General features: G+C 43.2%; 1 protein-coding gene and 1 non-coding gene across 3 annotated transcripts in view; both read right to left on the bottom strand.

Moving 5' to 3' along the window:
• ABCC2 (ATP binding cassette subfamily C member 2) overlaps positions 1-21,823 on the bottom strand; it is a 53,404-nt gene that overhangs the window by 24,019 nt on the left and 7,562 nt on the right. The window contains exons 3-15 of one of the 2 annotated variants that reach the window (XM_036438798.2): positions 18,594-18,719; positions 17,010-17,144; positions 16,691-16,795; positions 16,194-16,249; positions 14,760-14,991; positions 13,407-13,570; positions 12,189-12,366; positions 8,896-9,150; positions 7,753-7,818; positions 5,575-5,712; positions 4,667-4,813; positions 2,416-2,500; positions 1,654-1,720 (exon numbers count right to left, since the gene is read on the bottom strand). In XM_036438798.2, coding sequence (XP_036294691.1) covers positions 1,654-1,720; positions 2,416-2,500; positions 4,667-4,813; positions 5,575-5,712; positions 7,753-7,818; positions 8,896-9,150; positions 12,189-12,366; positions 13,407-13,570; positions 14,760-14,991; positions 16,194-16,249; positions 16,691-16,795; positions 17,010-17,144; positions 18,594-18,719 — 1,754 coding nt within the window. Of the gene's footprint in view, positions 1-1,653; positions 1,721-2,415; positions 2,501-4,666; positions 4,814-5,574; positions 5,713-7,752; positions 7,819-8,895; positions 9,151-12,188; positions 12,367-13,406; positions 13,571-14,759; positions 14,992-16,193; positions 16,250-16,690; positions 16,796-17,009; positions 17,145-18,593; positions 18,720-21,823 lie in introns of those variants that run through there. The other variant, XM_036438799.2, reaches the window with a different exon arrangement.
• On the bottom strand, positions 4,961-5,067 carry LOC118719639. Its single transcript, XR_004988204.1, has one exon. It is a non-coding gene; the product is annotated as a U6 spliceosomal RNA (small nuclear RNA).

The raw sequence follows: 21,823 nt of genomic DNA, 5'->3' as shown, positions 1-21,823 counted from the left end.
CTTCTCAGACTCTCTACAGGTAGTCTGGTATTTGGAGATTTTCTCTCAAGACTGGAAAATTTGTCTTAGGTGTACAAGACTCCATAGTGCTTCCTTAATTATTTATTTTTAAGCTCTAAGAGCCTAGAGCACATGTGTCAAACACAAGGCCCGCGGGCCAAATCCGTCCCGCCAGGCCTTGCAATGTGGCCCGCACCGCGCTGTCATCACTGCACTCCGCTGCGTTTCCATCACAATGACAGTTTATGACTGTTCAGTAAACCATTCGGCCCGCAATTTAGGCTGGATTTTAGATTTTGGCCCCTTCTCTGATTGAGTTCGACACCCCTAGCCTAGAGAGTGAATCTTAATATATTCAACTTATCTATGAGCTGTTTGTGCCAAACTTGGGTTTCCATTGGAAAAATTCTCTTAGAACCAACATGGTACCATTGAGCAAGACCCCAGTGGGCGCCTGGAGACCTGAGTTCAAGTCCCAACTTTGTCTCTGCCCGGCTGTGTGATCTTGGAATGTCATTGCCTCTGAACTCTCATTTCTAAACTAGTGGTCTTGGACTAGATTATTGTTGCCCAAACTTCGCTCTTCAGTGAGACTAGCCAGTCAATGGAACACTTGCTGAAAGCACAGCCTACTGCCCGCTCCCCTGGAGACATGGCTGTGTCTGGCTGAGAGGCATCCACACTGGGCTAGACACCTAGAAACTCTGGGTGCTGGCCCTGCGGTTTGAGTTCCTGGAATATCAGGACCTCAGAAATGTGTTCAGAGTCTTTCCGAAGCTGCCCATCAAGCTGAACTTGTTCTAGACTTCTATTAGCAAAGGGGGAGCTGTATCCAGTCCTCTCTCTGCAGAGAGAGGCTTTCAGGCTGGAAGGGTTTAGGGGAGGAGTTTCTGGTCTGGCACATCCTGGGGCAAGCTCCAAAGTCCATGTTCAAGGCTGTGGAAATAGCAAAGAAGGGTGGGAAGGCCTAACTGTATCAGAAAGATGGAAAGGTGTGCCCGGTTGTGAAGAAAAAAAATGAAGAAAAAAAAGTACGGCCGGCTCAGGCTCCCGGTGCATTCTGTGTGTGCTGTGCTGGTGGATGGCTGGGTGTTGTGTTACATGTAGTGCTTAAGAAACACATTACATGCAACACTGTGGCAAGAAGGGGTTGGCTCAGGGCAGAGAAGGCGGCTGCAGTGTGGAATGTAGGGATGGGTTATTTAGATGTAAAACTCCAGACCTGACGTGGAATCTTATAGAAAAAGTTCCCATTGTTCCTTCTGGGGAAGGAACTCCAATGTTCTCAATTACATCCTTAAATGAATGAATGAACTTAAATCAGGTTCATGTGCTTGTGTATATCCTCTACCACACCCGGAGACCTAGGCCACTACCTCCAGCCACAATCCACAGAACAAGTGCCTTCAGGGTTTTCAGCTGGACATGTGTGGTCCCACAGCAGGAGAGCAGGGTGGCAGGTGCATTCAAGAGCAAAGAGGCCCAGGATCTTTGCCGTCAGCTCATTTTTGCAGCGGCCGAGCCTGCACTGCTATCTAACTGAACATGTGCACATAGCTCGACTTCACATGTGTTCTGTTATATGGCATTTTTCAGTCACAGGACAGGTCAGGAGAATCCTAAAGAACAGCAGACTGGAAGGAGGAAACTCACTCTCGAATTGTGGGTTCCGTCTCCTGGTCCCAGGTAAAGGAGGCCTTAGAAAACTGCACGACTTTGTCTGTTGAGAAGAAGACCCCGCTTTTAGTCAGATGTAGGTGCCACCTGCCTGCCTGCCTTTCAGCCCTCACGTGTCCCTCTCCGCTTCCTCCAGCAGGTCCCCAGATCTCTGTCATGTGCGGGCTCCTACACTAGCGAGAGTTCCTGGGGTAGACCAGAAGTTGCCTGTTTACAAAGTCCTTTCTGATTCAGGAGTCTCAGGCCTGTTTTGAGCCTAGATTTCGAACCTACAGACTCTCTGGGAACATTCCCAGGTCCTGTCGCTTAGTCTCCTAATACAAATTCCACCTACATATAAACATACCCAGCAACTCCCTACTCTGGATTCCACTCCGACTGCCTCCTCTGCCAGGAATGCCTCCGACCGTTAAACCTGCGTTTTCCTTTGCTCCTGCCTACCTTACCCCTCCACAGCCTTCGCTCCATGCTGACTTCTGCTCTCTAGATGCTTCACAGGATTCTCTGCTTATCCTCAAAACAGCTGGCTTAGCTTTATTTAGCAGTCTGGCCAAGCCAGCAGTTCTAAGTGAAAACACAATTAAGTAAATAATAGTACACTTATATGCAAATGTAGGTTCAAGGTAAGTCCCTTCACTCTCCCTTTCAATCCATTTGCTACTGCTGAGCCCTTGTATTTCAGAGTTCTGGCCCAAACACTGTGAATAAGTTTGGGAAACAACTTCCAAGTTCATTTACCAAAATTAGAGTCCTGTCGAATGGCAGATGTGTCCAAGTCGTCCCCTCCCAAGTACTTTTCCAGCCGTTCCTTGGAAACAGTGGCCTGGAGAAGAACACAGCGCATCTCAAGAATGAAACATCCAACGAAAAACACAAGCGGAAAGAGGATTTTGACTGTCATCAGCCTGGCTTGTGGGAGGAGACAGGCAATCTGCCAGGCTTCTGGCCCATAATTTGCCACTTCCCCTGGGAACCCTCCTGAGCAGCACTACAGACTCGGCCTCACCTCAACTCTGGGAGCCAGCCGTCCTTCTGGACAGAGATAAATGAAGATGCTCTATTTCAATCCTTCAGAAAACTGAGCTGGGGGTGGAGAGGTAGTGGGGGTGGGGAGACAACTCAACTGCTCTCTCTCCAATTTGTACCTACCGTATTTTTCGGACCATAAGACGCACTTTTTTCCCCCCAGAAGTGGGGGGGAAAAGTCCCTGCGTCTTATGGTCCAAATATAGCCTACACATATACTTAAAAAAAAAAGTTTTTTTACTTGCCCGGCTCTGTGTGGTCTCTGTGTGCTTGCCCGGCTCTAAAATGGTTCTAAATGCTGCTGTTTACTTTACAGGGTTGATTACATGTGTTTATGACTGTGATGTTGGGTTTTAATGCACATAAAATATTTTAGGACATTATTTGTTTCAGAATCTTTTTTTCTTCATTTCCCTTCTCTAAAAACTGGTGTGTCTTATGGTCCGGAACGTCTTATGGTCCGGAGCGTCTTATGGTCCGAAAAATACGGTAGTTCCAGGAACTGTCTTGCCTTTCTCTAAGATAAAACACTAACTTCTTTATGGTCCTGAACTAGGCCCCTGGCGTGCTCTCCTTTAACTGACCCATTCGGTGACCTGATGGAGCCACCGCTGACTGGGACCCTGTAGAGCACATGTGTCAAACACAAGGCCCGAGGGCCAAATCCGTCCCGCCAGGCCTTGCAATGTGGCCCGCACCGCACTGTCATCACTGCACTCCGCTGCGTTTCGATCACAATGACAGTTTATGACTGTTCAGTAAACCATTCGGCCCGCGATTTAGGCTGGATTTTAGATTTTGGCCCCTTCTCTGATTGAGTTCGACACCCCTACTGTAGAGCAACTGGCCAGGGCGCACTGCGACATAGGCCACACAGGTCGACCTGAAATTGCAACTGATGCGTGTGCTGGCTGGACACCCTGTGGGCCCCCTGGAACATGAGAGCTGGGGAAGATTTCCCGGAGCTTTGCAAGTAGGTTTCTCACCTGCCTCCCCGTCTTCCAGGGAGGCTGTCAGAGGTGGTTTCTCATCACCACCTGGGTTCTGATGGAGTGAGGCTTTCTGCTTTGCCCTCTCCACAACCACGGACTATAAAAATGCTTAACTGCTGCAGGGACCAGCTCTTCAGAAAAAGAGCCTCCCCCTCCCCACAAGGTGCACTGTCATCTGGCCCTTCTGTCTCAGTGCCATCTTGTGGGACAGGGAATAGAGGGAGCTGGCACCTTTGTTCTCGCTGTCTACGTAATAAACTCAATCCAAAAAGAGCATGTTGTTTCTTTATTGGCCATACCTGTCAGCTTTTCTTAACACCATCTAGGACGGGGTGACCTTCTCCTAAACCCCAGGCTTTTATGGCCTGAGCTGTCTGAAGTCAGCCTCCTCTGAGGTGAACACACATCACCACACTCTGTCAGCCCGGCGGCCCCACCAGTCTTCCACCTGCCTGCCCTGTGGTCTTCCCTCTGAGGTCTGGTCCATCCCAGTGACCAGGCTCCGTTTTCAGGACCCACATACTCCATCCTAAACTCCAAACCCATTTTCTGACAGCGTAAGGCTCCCCAATTGCCTTTGGTCTTACCATGAGATGGCTCATACAAAGAGAGGGTCTTTTTCCTTCCTTCATTCCATAGTTCCCTAATGCTGTATAAATACCTCAGGAGCCTTGGGAAAATGTGTGGAAAACTAATTTGGGAAAAGGGCTCAGAAATGTTCCAAGTACACAGGGTTAATCACAAGCACTGCCTCCCTGCGAGGTAGATGAGAATCCTCACTTTATAGTCAGATAAATGGGCTCAGAGAGCTTGTGATTTTACTAAGATCAAACCATCCTTCTTCAGAGATCAAACAATCTGCCTAGCTGAAAGTTTACCAGCAGAAGCTAGAAATGAGATATGATAGGCTAGTCATTCTAGAATCTAAGGCTTTTCCTCAGGTGCCATAAGTTAGCAGTGAACGTTCCTACCTGGAGCAGGGAGGAGATCATCATGGGAAACATACTCAGGGGGAAGCGCAGGATATTGAAGAGGGTGATGGAGGTGAAGGCCTTTTTTGCATCCAAAACATTGTTGCTATCCACCAGGACGTAAACTGAAAATGTGATGACGGATACCTGGAAAAGCAAGGTCATGAGCAATTTATTCCTAAACGGGCTCAGGAACACAGTAGATCAGGGTTGAAGGAATTTAAGGATCGTCTCAACCATCCCATGTTACACATGAAAAAGCTGAGCCCAGAAGAGAAGGAAACATCTTTTTAAAAATATATGGAACGCTTCATGAATTTGCGTGTCATTCTTGTGCAGGGGCCATGCTAATCTTCTCTGTATCGTTCCAGTTTTAGTATGTGTGCTGCCGAAGCGAGCACAAGGAGGAAATATCTTGCCTGAATCATAAAGTCAACCAATGGCATTGCTGGGACTAGAGCTCGGATCTCCTGGCTCCTATATCACTGTTTCTTCCACTATTGACCCACATGGCCTTCCCAACAAAGCCTTCCTTTGCAAGCCATTCCTGGAAACCCTGACAACGTGCTCTGAGCCCCCAGACCACTAAACTATACACAAGGGTGAAACTAGAGTTGGGGGCATGAGGTACCCTGTTTCCCCGAAAATAAGACAGTGTCTTATATTAATTTTTTCTCCCAAAGTTGCGCTAGGTCTTATTTTCAGGGGATGTCTTATCTTTCCATGCGCTAGGTCTTATTTTCAGAGGATGTCTTATTTTCGGGGAAACACGGTAGTATAAGGAGTTAAGAGGGGGGGGGGGGGCAGAGCTCCCTGGATTTCCTGATCAGACCTACGGTTCTGGGAAGTCTATCTAGAACAGACTTTCTTCTTCAGGAAGTTGACCCATCCCACAGACTGTCACTCACCATGACTGGAGTTAAGTATAAGAGGAACACTATCAGAGACTGCAGCTGCCCAAAGGTGAGCAGATTCTTGAGCTCTTTCTTCCGAATGTCACTGACTTGGTTTTTGAATGAAGGTTCCCAGGCAAAATATTTCAGGATCTAATAGGATAGAAAAGAACACAGCTTACACTGTTGCCCCAAAGGATACCGGTATCTCATCTACCCAGGTTTTGGTACAAGGTCCCCAAAATTTGGGGAGGGGGCAGAAATCCAGATTATAAAGATTGATTACAGAAACATAGCTTGTATTTGTTGACAACCTACTATGTACAAACATTTTACAGACGTTATTTTACTTAATCTTTGTAACAATCTAAGGGTGAGCAACTGTCCCAGTTTGCCCGGGACTGAGGGCTGCCCAGTACACAAGGCTTTTGGTGCTAATCCTGGAAAATCCTGGGCAAACTAGGAAAAGCTTGTCTCCTACTTTTGTAGAATTATTTTATTCATTTTTCTACATTAAGGAAACAAGCTGAGAGAGGCTAAGTTACTTGCTCACCCTCACCAATTAGCTGGTAATAGAGGAAAAACTCAAAAAACAGCTCTGTTCATTTTGCCACATTAGCAGGAAGGCATATCAGAGCCCTTTGTGGAGACATATCAGGGCATTAAAAGGGGCCTCCATTGCTCTTTCAAGAACTTTGGGTGTAAAATCAATGAAGTCAAAACAACATCTATATTTAAAAAACCCTCACTGGTCACCTTTCGAAGATGAAATGCATTATTTTGAAAGCTGGTAAATAGAGGAAAGAGAAAAAGCATTTATCCTTCCTATCCTATACAAATTTTAAAATAATTTCTCTTTATAGAATTTCAACTAACCAATGCCAAAGGAATAATGAATTAAAATATCACCCCTTTGTAACTCTTAATGAAATAATAGATCAAAGCAATGACAATGGGTTTTCAACCTTAGCTGCATATTAGAATCACTTAGGGAGCTATTGAAATATAATATATGCCTGGGGCTTACCCCTAGAGAGTCCAATTTAAATGGTTTCAAGTAGGGCCCAACCTCAGTGAGTTTTAAAGGGCCAAAACCAGTTTGGCTCAGTGGATAGAGCGTCAGTCTGCGGACTTAAAGGTCCCAGGTTCGATTCTGGTCAAGGGCATGTACATTGGTTGGGGGCACATCTCCAGTAGGGGGTGTGCAGGAGGCAGCTGGTTGGTGATTCTCTCTCATCGATGTTTCTAGCTATCTATCCCTCTCCCTTCCTCTCTGTGAAAAACAATAAAATATATTTTAAAAAATAAAAACTTACTGAGGAATCAAAACATGCTGTCTGGGTCTGGGCCACAAATCAGTGCTCCAGGTACAAGGATGGCAGGACATTTAGTGAGGGATGAATATAGACAGACAGGGGTAACTGTTGTAGATTAAAAGCACTACCAATTAAATGCCTGTGTGGATATTTTTTGGATCCTTATTCAAACTAACCAACAGTTGCCCTAGCCAGTTTGGTTCAGTGGATAGAGTGTCAGCCTGTGGGCTGAAGGGTCCTGGGTTCAATTCTGGTCCAGGGCATATCCCCGGGTTGCAGGCTCTATCCCCAGTGGGGGCATACAGGAAAGAGGCAGCCAAATCAGTGATTCTTTTTCATCATTGATGTTTCTATATCTCTCTCCCTCTCCCTTCCTCTCTGAAATCAATAAAAATACATTTTTTAAAAAAAAAAAACACAAGTCTTTCTTTTAGAAATATACAGAAAGTATTTACTAATGAAATGACAAGATAATCTGAGATTTGCCTTAAAATAATTCAGCAGGCATGAAGTGGAGAATGGGGGTATAGATGAAGTTAGTTAGGTCATGTTAATTATTGATGGAGCTGGCTGATGCCCATGGGGATTGATTATATCATTCTGTGTACTTTTGTGCACATTCAACAATTTGCAAGGTAATGTAAAACAAAGCAAACCATTTATGGTAAATAAATAGAAATCAAGGTATAAATGAGGCCCTAAGAGGGGTAGCCGTAGGAGAAACAGGAGACTTGTGAGTGGATGAATCAGGAATCACGTGACACCCTACAGGCCTAGAAGCAGGAGTCCACAGCCTCTGCTAGGTTTGTTAAGACCAGACCCCAGAGCTGTCGTCACTGCACACAGAGAAGGGCCAGCTATACTCTCGGCTTCTCACCTTTATTCCATTGAGAATTTCATTCATGGTCTTCAAACGTTTGTCTTTCTGATTCATATTTTTTGCCTGCCAGGAAAAAATAAAACACACTTCCATGTGAAAGGGTCCAGATTTGCTGTAGATGCAGATGGTAGGTCTTGGTGGCACTTGTGGCTGGCAAGAATGTGAGGTGCCAAGTGATGGAATATGTGTCTCTCCCACTCTCCTCTTGGCCCGCTCTGCCCCTGCAACACCCACCTTCTTTCTGATCCTTGATCATGCATGCCAAGCTCATGTCTGCCCCCACAGCATTGGCCTGAATATTCTCTCTTCCCAGGTTATTTGTTTCAAGATTTGCTCCTTCATGGTCAGGCTTGTGTTGTTCAGAGCTCAGCTCAAATATCCCCCTCCTCACAGAGGCCTTTCCTGACCCCATAATCTAAAACAACTCCCCAGTCACTTGCTATCACATCACCCTGTTTAGTTCTCTGCATAGTACTTGACCTGATATGTTTTTTCTTTGCTTTTGTATGTTTATGACTTGACTCTCCACCCCACGTACAATGTAAACTCTACTAGAACAAGAGCCTGTCTATTTGTGGTTGTGTTCCCAGAAAAGTATTATGTACAATAAATGTTCTCCAAATAATGTGTAACTAAATGAATGCAAAATGAATGACTAAATCCTGTACACCGTGGAGTTCACACACCCAACCTATGATTTCTGGCAGCACTAAGGACCGTCCACCTAGTGATAGTAAGGCTGGTTGCTAGGATTTAGGCTTAAAGTTTCAGTCACTCGTGTGAATGCTCTGTGTGCTTGGTGTGTATTGCTATGATGAAGAGACAGGGCCAATAATCACTGTTCTAAGAAAAGCCTAGTGGAGCAGGGGGAAAGAGTTATGTTCAGGGTCCCTGGGCAGCTCCTCTCTATCCAATCTGGCTTGTCCCTCTAATAATGAATGAAGATAGAATATATAAACCCTAAGAGTGGTTAGAACATAAAAAGGGGAGATAGAGAAAGCCAAGTTCATTTGAGATGGTGGAAAGTCTTCCATCAGCTTTGCTCTGCCCACACTACCACCAAGAGTTAGAATAAAATAAGCAAAAGACTTTAGACTTTGAAGTACGTGTCTATATCCATAGGGTGCTCTGCTTGCTTACCTGAATAGCCTTATTCTTGGTGGCAATTATCCCATTAACGGGGATTAGGAGCAACATCACCCCAACACCCGCGAATACTGAGGGTCCCAACTCTATCCACAGGAAATAGATGGATAAGACAATCTGTAGAAGATTTGACCACAGCAGGTGGATGAAGCTGGTCACGTCCATGAGCTTCTGGGCATCCACAGACATCAGGTTCACTGTTTCTCCAACGGTGTAGAGCTTTCTCGCCCGGTTGGAAAGGTTCAGTGCCTAAAGATAAAGATTGAGATTGGGACCCGTGGACAAAGCCAAGGATACTGGGAAATAAAAGGGGGAACCCAGGAAGTGATAATACAGCAAAAGGATGGGCTCCATATAGACACAACATTTTCAAGGGGCTGTGCCTTCTCCAAATTTCATAGTGTTCTCTCATTCTTGACTATTCTTTCCTGCTATTCTCACCTTCTCCAAACCCACACCTCCGCACACTCTTTTCCTCAGAATATTCCTATTTATTCTTTAGGGTCAGCTTAGATAGAACATACTCTGAGAAGACTTCACTGACTTTCAAGCTTGGGTTTGATACCCCTCCATGTACTCCTATAACATCTTGTGCTTACCCCTGCCATTCTATTCATCACCCTGAGCTGTAATTGTTTTGTTTTTCTATTTCCCCACCAGATATAATCTCTGTGAGGACAAGGACCACATATGTCCATTTCACTACTATATCACATGGCACATGGTAGGGAATCAAATATTAAAAGATGGATTGAATGGAGGGGTGAAGAGAGACAGCATGTATTGATTGTGGCCTTGCAGACATTTGATGTGGCAATGTCATTTGGAGCCATACTCTAATGAGGAGGTTGCAAACATTCCAAAGAAGGACAGAGCTCTTAGTATAAAGAGGAAAGTTGTGGAGTTCACACATTTGAAGCAAAACGATTAGTTTCTTGTCTGAAATTTGCAGATAATGTCCAGATACCTGAATGTGATAGTATGGGCCTCCTGTTTGTTCTCATGTTAAAGAGATCAGAAGGCTGATCCCCACAGTTCTATCACTTACAAGGATGCCTGGCACATTAGGGTTAGAGGTGGGTTCTGAAACCAGCTTGCACTAGCCTTACCAGTCAACATCCTCCTAAAAGAAGAAAGCTTTCTTCTAGCCGAAACCGGTTTGGCTCAATGGATAGAGCATCAGCCTGTGGACTGAAGGGTCCCGGGTTCGATTCCGGTCAAGGGCATGTATCTTAGTTGCGGGTACATCCCCAGTGGGGAGTGTGCAAGAGGCAGCTGATCGATGTTTCTCTCTCATTGATGTTTCTAACTCTCTATCCCTCTCCCTTCCTCTCTGTAAAAAATCAATAAAATATATTAAAAAAAAAAAAGCTTTCTTCTAATTTCCACAAAGATAGTGCATGGGCTACATGTGGCCCTAGGTTTTCACCTCAAAATTTCTCCTAGAAGTTCTACTGTCATCTTAATCCAACAATACATTCTTCTTTGGAACATACCAGGACTCTTGGTTGTATAGTAAAAAAAAGAAAATTTTCTAAAATGTTAGGGTACCAAGGTTCTAGAGAAATCAGTCCACTTCTATTCTTCTCCTTTGGTATGGAAAACTAACATTTAGTTACCCTTTAAGATAGTCCCTATACTTTTCTTTTCTCAGTAAATCTCAATGAAGTAGGAAAGTCATTGATTTTAGCACCAATAGGCCTTGTCTGGGGGCAGGTCTTGGCTATGTGACTATAGGCATTGCATAGCACTAAGCCTTACTTATCTGTAAAATAAGGATAATGCAATTATTTCACAGGGCTATGGATTGATAAAGGATGTGAAAAATGTCTTGACATTTCATAAATGAAGCTTTGGCTAAAAATAGGAAATTAGTTTATTTCAAATTCTATTTTATTAGCAATATTTATTTGTCTCACTAAGAGCTCTATTTTATAAATTCCTTTTAGATTGTTACAAAACCTGGAATATATTAAGATTAATAATGGGAATGAATGATCACAATTGTAAAAGTGTATATTCGTAGAAATGGCTGAGATAGCCTAGTTAGTGACCTTATATCCTGCAAACCAGCAGAAATGTAGTATCTTCAGAGGGAATAAGGTGATTAAAACACTGATTTGTGAGGAGGCAAGTGCCAGTGTGAGAGTTTCTGGGAGTTTCCAAGGACTTGATCAGACTTTTGACCCAAAGACATTCGGATTACTTGTCTGAATGTCTTGATGAGTCAACATCTACTGAGGGAAGAAAAAGACACATTGGTGTTGTAGGAGAGGAAAGCAAAGGAGAAACCCAGGGAGTTCCATGGAGAAATCAATGATGGAATGCTCTAGTGGTAAATGAATATCAGGAAGAAAAGGCAACTGTTTGATGTTCTGACCTACAAAAATTCCTATCTCCCCATGTATGAATTTTCTCCTTAGACTTAAAGTCACTGGTCATAACTATCATAGTTCAATTTCTTCTTTTTATTTATTTCTTCTTTATTGAGATACAATGGACTTTATATTCATTTCTTAAGAGACAAAATGAGACTTCACCTTAGTATCGAGGATGTAAGAAAAAAACAGTTGTCCTGAGAACGTTTAAACGTTAAAAGCAACACATCAGAGGGAAGATGAGGAAAACTATCATAAGGAGATGGAAAAGCTCCTGGGTCTACAGAACTCAGAAGGCAGAGTGAGCATATTTTAAAAACAGAGGAGGCAATGTCTGCAAGGCCAGAATCAATACATGTCAGGCAGAGAGGGGTTAGTCAGCCACTAAAGATTTAGAAAAAGAAGAAGCAAAAGTGGTCTAGAGGGATGGAACCCTGGTCCATAAAGAATGCTAGCCTATGACAAAATTGCAATCTGAGATGGATGCCCAGGCCTTATGAAAGCTGTTTCATGTAGTATTGCATTTATATGTTAGTGGTTTTAAGAGTCTACCTTTGGCCAGTTTCTTTCTGACTTTAAATTCTTTCCCAAGACGTTCTCACCTTGTTGAGAGAGGTAGGAAGAAGGACAGGTATGCAAGGCTGAAAAGGCAGATCCTGGGCAGAGAACAGCTTGCCAATTTTTTCCCCTAGATTGTATTTCCTCCTCTTTCACATATACCAATATCTATATACATACTTTTCATATTTTAATTTTAAAAAAAACGTTAAATAAGTTTGTATGACTAGTCAAAATCAAGAGTTAAGGTCAGTTATCATTTTCACCTAATTTTCCTCAATCTTGGAATAAGTGCTCACATTTACTAAGGGGGTTGGTTTTATTTGGTGATGCCCAACACAGTCCACTTACCTTTTTATATACGGAAGCCATGATGGTTGTCCGTACATTTACGCCCAGCGTGAAGCACAATTGAAAGTAATACTGAAGGCAGATAGACTGGAGGAGGGCCACAACGAAGAAGAGGATTGAATAGAGATACCCAGTCCACACATAGGAGTCACGCTCATTTGCGAAGGAGATCAGCAATCTGCCAGAGCAAAACCGAGTAAGTGATGGCCACCAATTCTCCGGGGACTCCACCCTCCTCACGCACAGCCAGATACCCTCCCCTACCCATGACAAAATGACCAGAATCGCCCAAAGCTCTTGGAAGACTGAGTGCCACAATCATGCTAGTGCTCTTGCTTTGGTTTGAAGATGAGCAGAAAGAGCTTAGGTTGGATGACCCATAGTTATGAAATGGGATTATGGATGATCTACAGAGCTTTGTCCGTCTCCCTCCAGCCCTTAGTATAATTGATTTATGGGACAAATCGATTCTTTCCTAGACAATGCAAACCTGAAAGGAATTAGGACATGTATCCAGAATGAGTTAGAAGGGCTTCCCCTGGAGAATAGCTCATTCATAGATCCAGGCAGATTGATAAATCTTGTCATGATTAACCTTAACCTCCCCTTGAAGGCTCAGACTTTGGAGCAATGAGGATACAAGGCTCTCCTGGGGTATGTTGCCCACCTCTTGGATGTGGCTCAACCCATAGCAGTTTTGCTTAACAAGAAAGATCACTAACAAGTATCTGACTTCCAGGGGGACAATGAGAGGGAAGGGAGAGTTGGGGTGGAAGGAAATGTGGAAAAGAGGGAGGCTAAAGGACATATATTACATTTGGAAAGCTACCCTGCACCTTTCCTGAACACAACATTGTACACTGGAAAAAAATTGTGAGCATTTTTTTAAAATAAAAATTTAATGGTCTGGCCGACGTGGCTCAATTTGAACATCAACTTATAAACCAGGAGTCCACAGTTTGATTCCCAGCCAGGACACATGCCTCGGTTGCAAGCGACTTCCAGTTGGGGGAGTGCAGGAGGCAGCCGATCAATGATTCTCTCTCATCATTGATGTTTCTCTCTTTCTCTCTCCCTCCCTCTCTCTTCCTCTCTGAAATTAACAAAAAATATATACTTTTAAACAATAATTTAATGATAAGTTCCTGCCTACAGGCACAGAGGGCAAAAAGGAGAGTGACAGAGGAGGCCCCGAGATAGCCCCGGGCTGAGACTCACTTCAGCAGCTGAGGGTTCAGAAACATGAGTGCGTCGTGCAGCAGCTTCAGCAGGAACGACTTCAGGAGAATGATGTAGAAAGTTTTGAAGAGGGTCTTGACCAACCAGGACTTAGGAAAGTCTTCTGCGGTCCCAGACTTCTTTTTTTTCTTTTTAGCTTCTTCCTAGGAACAACACCAAACAGCAACAGTGTCCCCAGAGGTGCTGGTGTAGGTTCTGTCCTGCACTGACAGCTCCAGGGCAGAGCCCCTGAGCCCTGTCGCCTTCTTGTACAGGTTTGGTGATGCACAGTGACTCTCAATAAGTATTTTCAAGTGAAAAAAGTCAATGAGTTAACTGTCAGTGCTGTTTCACCAAGGTACAAATTCTAGAACTCTTAAGGTATTATTTTATCTTTCTATTAAAAAAAGCTTTTTATTAGCCCTAGCCAGATTGGCTCAGTGGATAGAGTGTTGGCCTGTGGACCAAAGGGTCCCAGGTTTGATTCTGGTCAAGGGCATGTACTTTGGTTGCAGGCTCCTCCTTTGCCTGGGCCCTAATCAGGGGCCTGCAGGAAGCAACCAATCAATGTGCTTCTCTCACTTCGATGTTTCTTGCTATCTTTCCCTCTCTCTTCTACTCGCTCTAAAATCAATGAAAAATATCCTCAGGTGAGGATTAAAAAAAGAAACAAACATTTTATTATAGAAAATTTCAAATATACCTCAAAGGAAAGCAAATAGTATATTATACCCCTATGTTTCCATCACTAAAGTATTCTTGGTATTGTGAATACAAATCCTATTTAATAAAGAGGGAATATGCTAACTGACTGCCCCAACCTCAAAGATGGCAGCACCCACAGCCAATAAGGAGGGAATATGCTAATTGACCACCTTACCCTCAAAGATGGCAGTGCCCACAGTCACAAGATGGCAGTGTTCAGTCCCTTCAACCCCGCCAGGATGGCAGGCACACAGCAAGTCCAGGCCTGTCCCCAGGCAAGCCCAGCTGCTCTGTACACCTGTCTCCAGAGTCCCCCAGTACCCTCAGCTGCCCAGCTGCCCAAGGCTCAGGTAACCAGGGCTGGCTGAGACTTGTGCTGCCGGCAGTGGCAGCAGCTGAGGTGTGATGGGGGCATCACCTTCCTCCGATTGCTGGGTCATCTCCCGCCCCTGAGGGCTCCCAGACCGTGAGAGGGGTCAGGCGGGGCTGAGGGATTCCCCCCTCCAGTGCATGAATTTTCATGCACCAGGCCTCTAGTAATAATATAAAATACACTGAAAAGTACGTGAGGATAGAATCACCATGACACTGATGTCCTCTTGCCTGAGACATACAACGCATTCACACAGACCCTCATGGAAAAGTTACCAGAACAAGGACATCTTGGCTTTGGCTCTGGTTCTTATTCAGCTCGTGCAGCCTGGTCCCAGAGTTCCTCTGGGCTTTCTGCTGCCGTCTCTGCAGTGCCTGCCTGGCCTTCAGCAGCTCCCCGGCCATGTGCGTTTCAAATTTGCTGACCAGCATCTTGGTTTTACTCTGTTCATCCACATCCCAGACATCTTCGAGCGTCAGAGGCTTCTTGTAGCCTTTCAGAACAATGCTAGAATGAGATGAGCCAGAGACTGAGACCTTACAGGCTGGATCAGAGGCTGTCTCCTGGATGCCTCTATCAAAACCCACATCCCACTTCTGGGATGGAGGGACAGAAGAAGGAGACTTCTCCCTTGCTCCACTACTCCATCTCCTGACCCTTTCATCTTGACAGAAGAGTGAAGAGAACAGGGAGGGGAACCATGTGGGTAACAGAAGATGGTAGAAGACAAGAGAAGAGAAGGGTAGGGCATTACTGAATTAAGAACCAAAAGGGCATCACCTCCCCCTGCTCCTGCTCCTTCCTCCTCAACACTGGCTACCTCTTTGCTGCTCTGGCATCTCCTGGAGAGGCCTCCACATGCTCTTAAGGAACTGAGCAGATCTGGAAGCCACCTCCATATTGTCTCCCTAGGTCAGAGCTCCTCAACCTAGGATTTGAGAAAGGAAATAGAAAGGAAATCATGTCTTTATTTTTAATAGCTTATAACTGATATTTATCCTTTCCTTCTAATATGAGTAAAGGCAGCCAACCAGAGTTGTAAAAAGGAGTACCTGAGCCTTTGCCCCTGGGAGAAATCCCAGACTTTTTCATGGCTCATTTACACTCATTACCGTTGTGAAACTATGCTCATTGTTAGTCCCATCACTAGATTGTTATTTAATGCATTAATCAAGAAGCACTTGATTTCCACATCACATATTTGGTCTTTAAAAAAATATTTAGGTAACCATATTTCAATGTATTTGTTTTCCTCAATAACCTCTTTCTTTTGTTTTATGCATTGAAAACATTACCTGGGTGTTACCAGACAAAAGGGTCTGTGGAACTACAAAGGACAAGGATGCCTGCTCCAGATCCTCTGGGAGCCCAGGACAACTAATTCATCCCTTGCCCTCCAAATCTGTGCCTCACTGCCTGCCCCTACATCCCCCTGTTCTAATTCTACTGCCTCCTTTTTCTTATAGCCTTTCCTTTTCTCCAGGGAACCCCCAGGCTACCAAGAGCAAATATCCTTCCAACTTTTCCTCAGCGTCTCAATCTGCCCAATGAAGGCAATTAACTAAATTGATCTGTCAGAACATTCTCAGACTCTAAGAAGAGGAGATATGGAGGCCACAGGAGGCATTTTGAAAAATTAAGATTTCCATCACTTTCCAATGATTGAGGAGGTGGGGATAGAGACAACCCATTCTCCACGCATTTCCTACCTGTCATACCAACTAAAGGTAATTTTACTCAGAAATGAAGCCGTGAGTGATGGATTCTGCAAAACACACAAAAAATCAGAAAATAAATCAATTGGAAACAGGAACTTCATGGGACTCTAAAATCAAAAACTGACATGTTCTAGAATCTAGATATGATACCGAAATAGGCTGGTCAACATATATTTATTCGGAGACCCTAAGGTCACCAATTGACCAACAATTAGACCTTCTGGCATAGATGTATGGATTAACTGTCTATGCTAAAGACTGGTAGGTCAATATAAAAGTCAATATTTCCTTATTCTAGTCACCTTCTATTGCCTTATGTCATAAAATGATCTTACACTACTGTATTCTGGGCTAGGGGGCCTTCAAGAGTCATAGCTATATCAGGGGACCTGTGTAACACCTACACACCTACACCTTGATGCCTTATATATTTATCAAGGGGCCATCCAATTAAATAATCTATGAGGTGGGTCTATTTCAAGTCTCACATTTGATGAGCCTTTTTCTGAAAATGCTGAAAGGACCAGGATCAGGATCTGGAAGGCATAGCAGATGAAGAACAGGCAGGAGTAGGCTAGACTGGAATTGTCGCCCTATGGGAAACGGAAAAACAAAACAAAGAGAAAATGAACCTGTGATTCAAATGAAGTCTACACAGCCCCCTTATGTGAATATTTGTGATTAAAGCCTCCGTCAAATCCCCTAAGTACGATTCTATCCTGGAGCTCAATTTACTGTAAGCCATTGGCTCCAACTGAGAAGTTGCCTAACAGTTTCTCTTCGTGTCACCCTCTCTTCCCTCCTTACCTTTAAAAGCATTCGGATCAGAGTCTGAAACTGGAAAGTGCCACAGAGAATTGAGAGAATCCAGAAGAGGGACAGGAACCAAGAGTCCTTCTGCACACACCAGCGCCTGCTGTGTTGGATCAGCAAAACCAGGAGCTAGAGAGACAGTCACATCAAGTTTTGAAATATATTGTCACTAGTCAAGGAAAAGAGGCAAAAGGGATGTCAGAAAACAAAGGAAGAAAGGAGGACTACGGGAGGAGACTGTTGTACTTTATCTGGCCGGGCAGAAAGCACACAAATGCCAAATTGTAAATTTCTTCCCTGACACCATCCAACTTTCTCTTTTCAGGGCCTCCATGCTCTCCCTGGGACCCCCGTCACCACCCCATCTCTATTCACCACACTTGGGTGGGGAGTTAACAAAGAAGGCAGAAGGTCACCATCTGCATTTTAATATAGTTACTCAGGGAGCCAGAAAAATCTTTTCAAGATCCAAGGAAATTAACATCAGGTGATAGAGGCATATTCTGCTGGATAGGTACAAGGTGTCTGTATCATGATTTTCTAATAGTATCACAGATTAAGCAGTCAATAAAAACACTTCCCTTGTAACATCTCACTTATCAGTAGATGTAATTAATTAAATGTTGGTTTTCTAAACTCAGTAAACCAATATTCGGGGGGGGGGGGTGGCGGGGGAGAAGCCACGATTTAAAGCAGTTGCCTCTTTCCGTGGTATAAATACTCCCACTGTTGTGGGTTTCAAGTTCCAGCATGATGTCACCAGGTGCAGGATTGGAAAGAGATGCACACAATCAGCTCTGTGAGCTGGCTGCAGCACACCACCTCTTAAACCCTTCTTTGTTTGTTCTAAGCAGGGTCAACAAACCATATGCTTGCGGGGGTCAGGCAGACCATGTTACTGAGTGAAGTGTGGGAGACTGTATTGGACACATGACTGGTCTAACGGGAGCAACTGCTACTCAATCCTAGCTGACCATTGCTCTGAGGGAATGGAGGCTCATCGTTGCCAGCCATTCTGATTTTTCAAGAGAGACTGGAAATCCAAATAATTATGAGGCATAATAAAAATGATGGCATCTAGTTCAATTGCTTTTAAAACACTGGATAGGCAGCCCCCAAAATCATGCCTGCAGAGGAAACATCAATTTCTGTCATCAAGTTTATACAAATACTATCTATACACAGTGATCTGTTGATTATAGTCTACACTCTGTAGTCTATAGTCAATCAATTTAAAAGTAATATTTACAGCATTTAAGAAAATTATTTCATACCAATAAACCTGAATTTCACATATGATCCCTAGGTGGCAAAATTGAAGTTCATAAGATACAGATCTTAGTCATTAAAGGTAGTTAGTTATTGCCCTAAGGAGAAGGCTCTATAAACTAGTGTTCAAAAGTAGAAGAAAAGCTAAAATTTGTTTTGCCCCGTTATAATCAAGCTTTGCCTCATCACAGGTCCCTTGAAAAAGGTAGATGACATTGGACTTTATTTCATTCCAAAAGAGTAAATTTCAGCGACATGTCTTTGAGTTAGAGATAAGATAAACAGGGCAGAAGTGGTCACGGGACTTACCCATGTGCCCAGGTAGAGGCTTGGATTGGTGTATCGAACGGCAGGGACCGTGCCTTGTCCAGAGTCTTCTATGAGTACAAAGGCCAGCTCTATGGCTGCGAGAATAAGAAGAAGCCCAACAAGCACCTGGGGAGGAAAAAAGAGCACTGTTAGGAGGATATCATTCTTTAAAATAAAATGGTTCCAGTACTTGCTGGTTAAAATGGTATGCAGTGATTTAGATAACACACCAATAAATATTTCTGGTGTGAATGGATACGTGAGTTCAAGCAATGGAATAAAGTTCCAAGTATGCTAAGTGTTTTTGAGGAATGTTGAGTGTGATGGTTTTAAAATAAATCCACAAATTCTTTGATATGCCTCTCTTCCATTAAGCTCCTCTTTCCTTGAGTGTGAGCTAACTTAGTGATTTCTTTCTAATGAGTAGAATATGCTGGAAGGGACAGTGTGTGACTTCTAAGACTAGCTGGCTTCCTCCTTGTTTTTTCTCTTAGATCACTCATTGCCCCTCCATGAGGACATTCTAGCTCTATGGGGAGGTTTGCTTGGTAAGGAACTGAGACCTGCCAACATGTGAATTATTTTAGAATCAGATGCTCTAGCCACAATCAAAATTTCAGATGACCTTGGTCCCAGACCCTGAAACAGAACTCAGAAAAGCTGCTATCAAATCCCTGATGCAGAGAAACTGTGAGATAAAAACTGTTTACTTTTAAGCTGCTAGGTTTTGATGTAATCAGTTACACAGCAACAGATACCTAAGGCAATAGATTTAAAAGAAGGAGCCGCCACTCTAGTTGGAATGGCACTATTACCTTTCTTTGTTTTTGTTTTTTCATTTTAATTTCTTTATTGGTTAAGGTATTACATGTTTGTCCTCCTACCTTCATTATCCCCCCCTCCCCCAGCCCCACTCATGCCTTCACCTCCCATTGTCTGTGTCCACTGGTTAGGCTTATATGGTCTTCATCCCAGCCGTTTCCCCATATAACCTTTGAAGTTAACATTGCAAACAATTGTAACTCTGACATTCTAAAATGACTACAAGCCAATCAATATTTGTCCTATGAGCTAATGGGACATGATACACATTTATTGTTCTAAAGGACCATCCACCCTCACAGGATGGAAAATTACTACCTCTGCTGAGGAGGTCCACCAGCATCTTTTTATTTTTAATGATTTTATACAGAAAGGGAGAGAGAGGGATAGAAAGTTAGAAACATCGATGAGAGAGAAACATTGATCAGCTGCCTCTTGCACACCCCCTACTGGGGATGTGCCCACAACCAAAGTACATGCCCTTGACCGGAATTGAACCTGGGACCCAGTCCGCAGGCTGACACCTATCCACTGAGCCAAACTGGTTTCGGCAGTCCACCAGCATCTTAACTATCAAAACAAATATCTTTAGTACTGTCTTGCCTACCCTTACTACTCCCATCTATCTATCCCTACTCATTCCCATGCCTCATTCATACAGAATGACTCAGGCAAAGATACTGGGCCCTTTATAATAAAAACCAGCCACTTTTAACCATAGATACAGTGCTATTATCTAACAAGGCTAGAGTGAAAACACATTAATAAGAGGAATTCATGTTTCTGGAGTATATAATGTGCTGTACAGTATTGTGTTTTCCTCACATGAGATTGTGAATTTTTTTGGGGGGAAAATAATTGCTTTTGCAGTGCTAATTTATGTTTGCCTTTAGGTAAATTAGGAGGTAAAATATAACAATGTGGAGCTAAAGCACCCACCCTTGAGGTAAAGAGAATAACAACCAGCACACCACTCCCCAGGCCAAGGAAAAGGAGGAAGCCTTGTCATGGGCTTACACATATTAAACGCATACAAATTTATTAAAAATACGTGAAGCAAACCATATAAAAAAGAACCATTTATACTATAAAGAACTCTTACAAAGAAATTTTTAAAAACCAACAAACCAACAACCAATGCAAAATATCTATATAAAAAATATCTATAAAAGCCTAAGCGACTGAACAACCAGTCGACTGGTCACTATGACATACACTGACCACCAGGGGGCAGATGCTCAAGCACAGGATGAGGCCTGTGTGAATCAGGCAACCTCTTGTCTGGATTGGACCTGCAGGGATCAGGCCGAAACAAGCTCTCTGACATCCCAAGGGGTCCCGGATTGAGAGAGGGCACAGGTCAGGCCAAGGGATCCCACTGGTGCATGAATCCATGCACTGGGCCTCTAGTAGAATATAAATGGTTAATTTAAAGAAAAAGAAACACAATAGCCTTTGAAACATAAATTGTTTAATGTCATTTTTTTTTAAAGTGCAATTTCAAATTATGACATACCACTTTTTACTTATCTGATTAGCAAATACAAAAAAGTTTGATAATAAAAAGTTGGTTAGAGAAAAAATACCTCAATGCAGGGAACTTTATACTGTCTATAAAAATTTTGAGTCCATATAGCTTTAGCCTAGTAATTTCATTTCCAGGAGTTCATCCTACAGACATTCTCATATCTATGAAGCTATTTATTATAGCATTGCTTATGATAGTAGAAGATTAGAAACCACCTAGATTTCCATCATTAGGGCACATGAATTATGGTACACTCAAATAACAGCATCTCAAGTTGCCAATAAAAAGAAGCAGATCTTTATGTGCCAAATGGAAAAACCTTCAAGACACAGATGAGTATATATGTGACATTAAAATTTGTGTGAAAAAAAAGTATATGTAGGTAGTAGTTATTTGTACAAGTATGAATTATCTCTGGAACCGGTATTGATGGTTGCCAGCTCAAACAGGAATGAGTAACTAGAGTACCATGTACTTTTTTGTACCTTTTAAATTTTGTAACCCTCTGTAAATTATCTATTAAAAAGATAAAAAGTTAAGTACACTAGCCCCCATTTTAAAAAAATGAACAAATGATATGAATAGACAATTCACAAATGAAAAATAATCTTAACAAAAATTTTTAAAACATATTTTTATTGATTTCAGAAAGGAAGGAAGAGGGAGAGAGAGAGATAGAAACGTCTATGATGAGAAACATCTATGATGAGATGTGCTGCCTCCTGCACATCCCATACTGGGAATCGAGCCTGCAACCCAGGCATATGACCTGACCAGGAATTAAACTGTGACCTCCTTCATAGGTCGATGTTCAACCACTAAGCTAGGCAATTTTAACAAATTTCAAAAAAATCAATTATATTAGTAAAACAATATGATG

Source organism: Pipistrellus kuhlii, unplaced genomic scaffold (assembly GCF_014108245.1).
Source record: "Pipistrellus kuhlii isolate mPipKuh1 unplaced genomic scaffold, mPipKuh1.p scaffold_m20_p_15, whole genome shotgun sequence".
Lineage (NCBI taxonomy): Eukaryota > Metazoa > Chordata > Mammalia > Chiroptera > Vespertilionidae > Pipistrellus > Pipistrellus kuhlii.
Note: the sequence above shows the minus strand (reverse complement) of the source record. Positions and strands in the feature narration are given on the sequence as shown.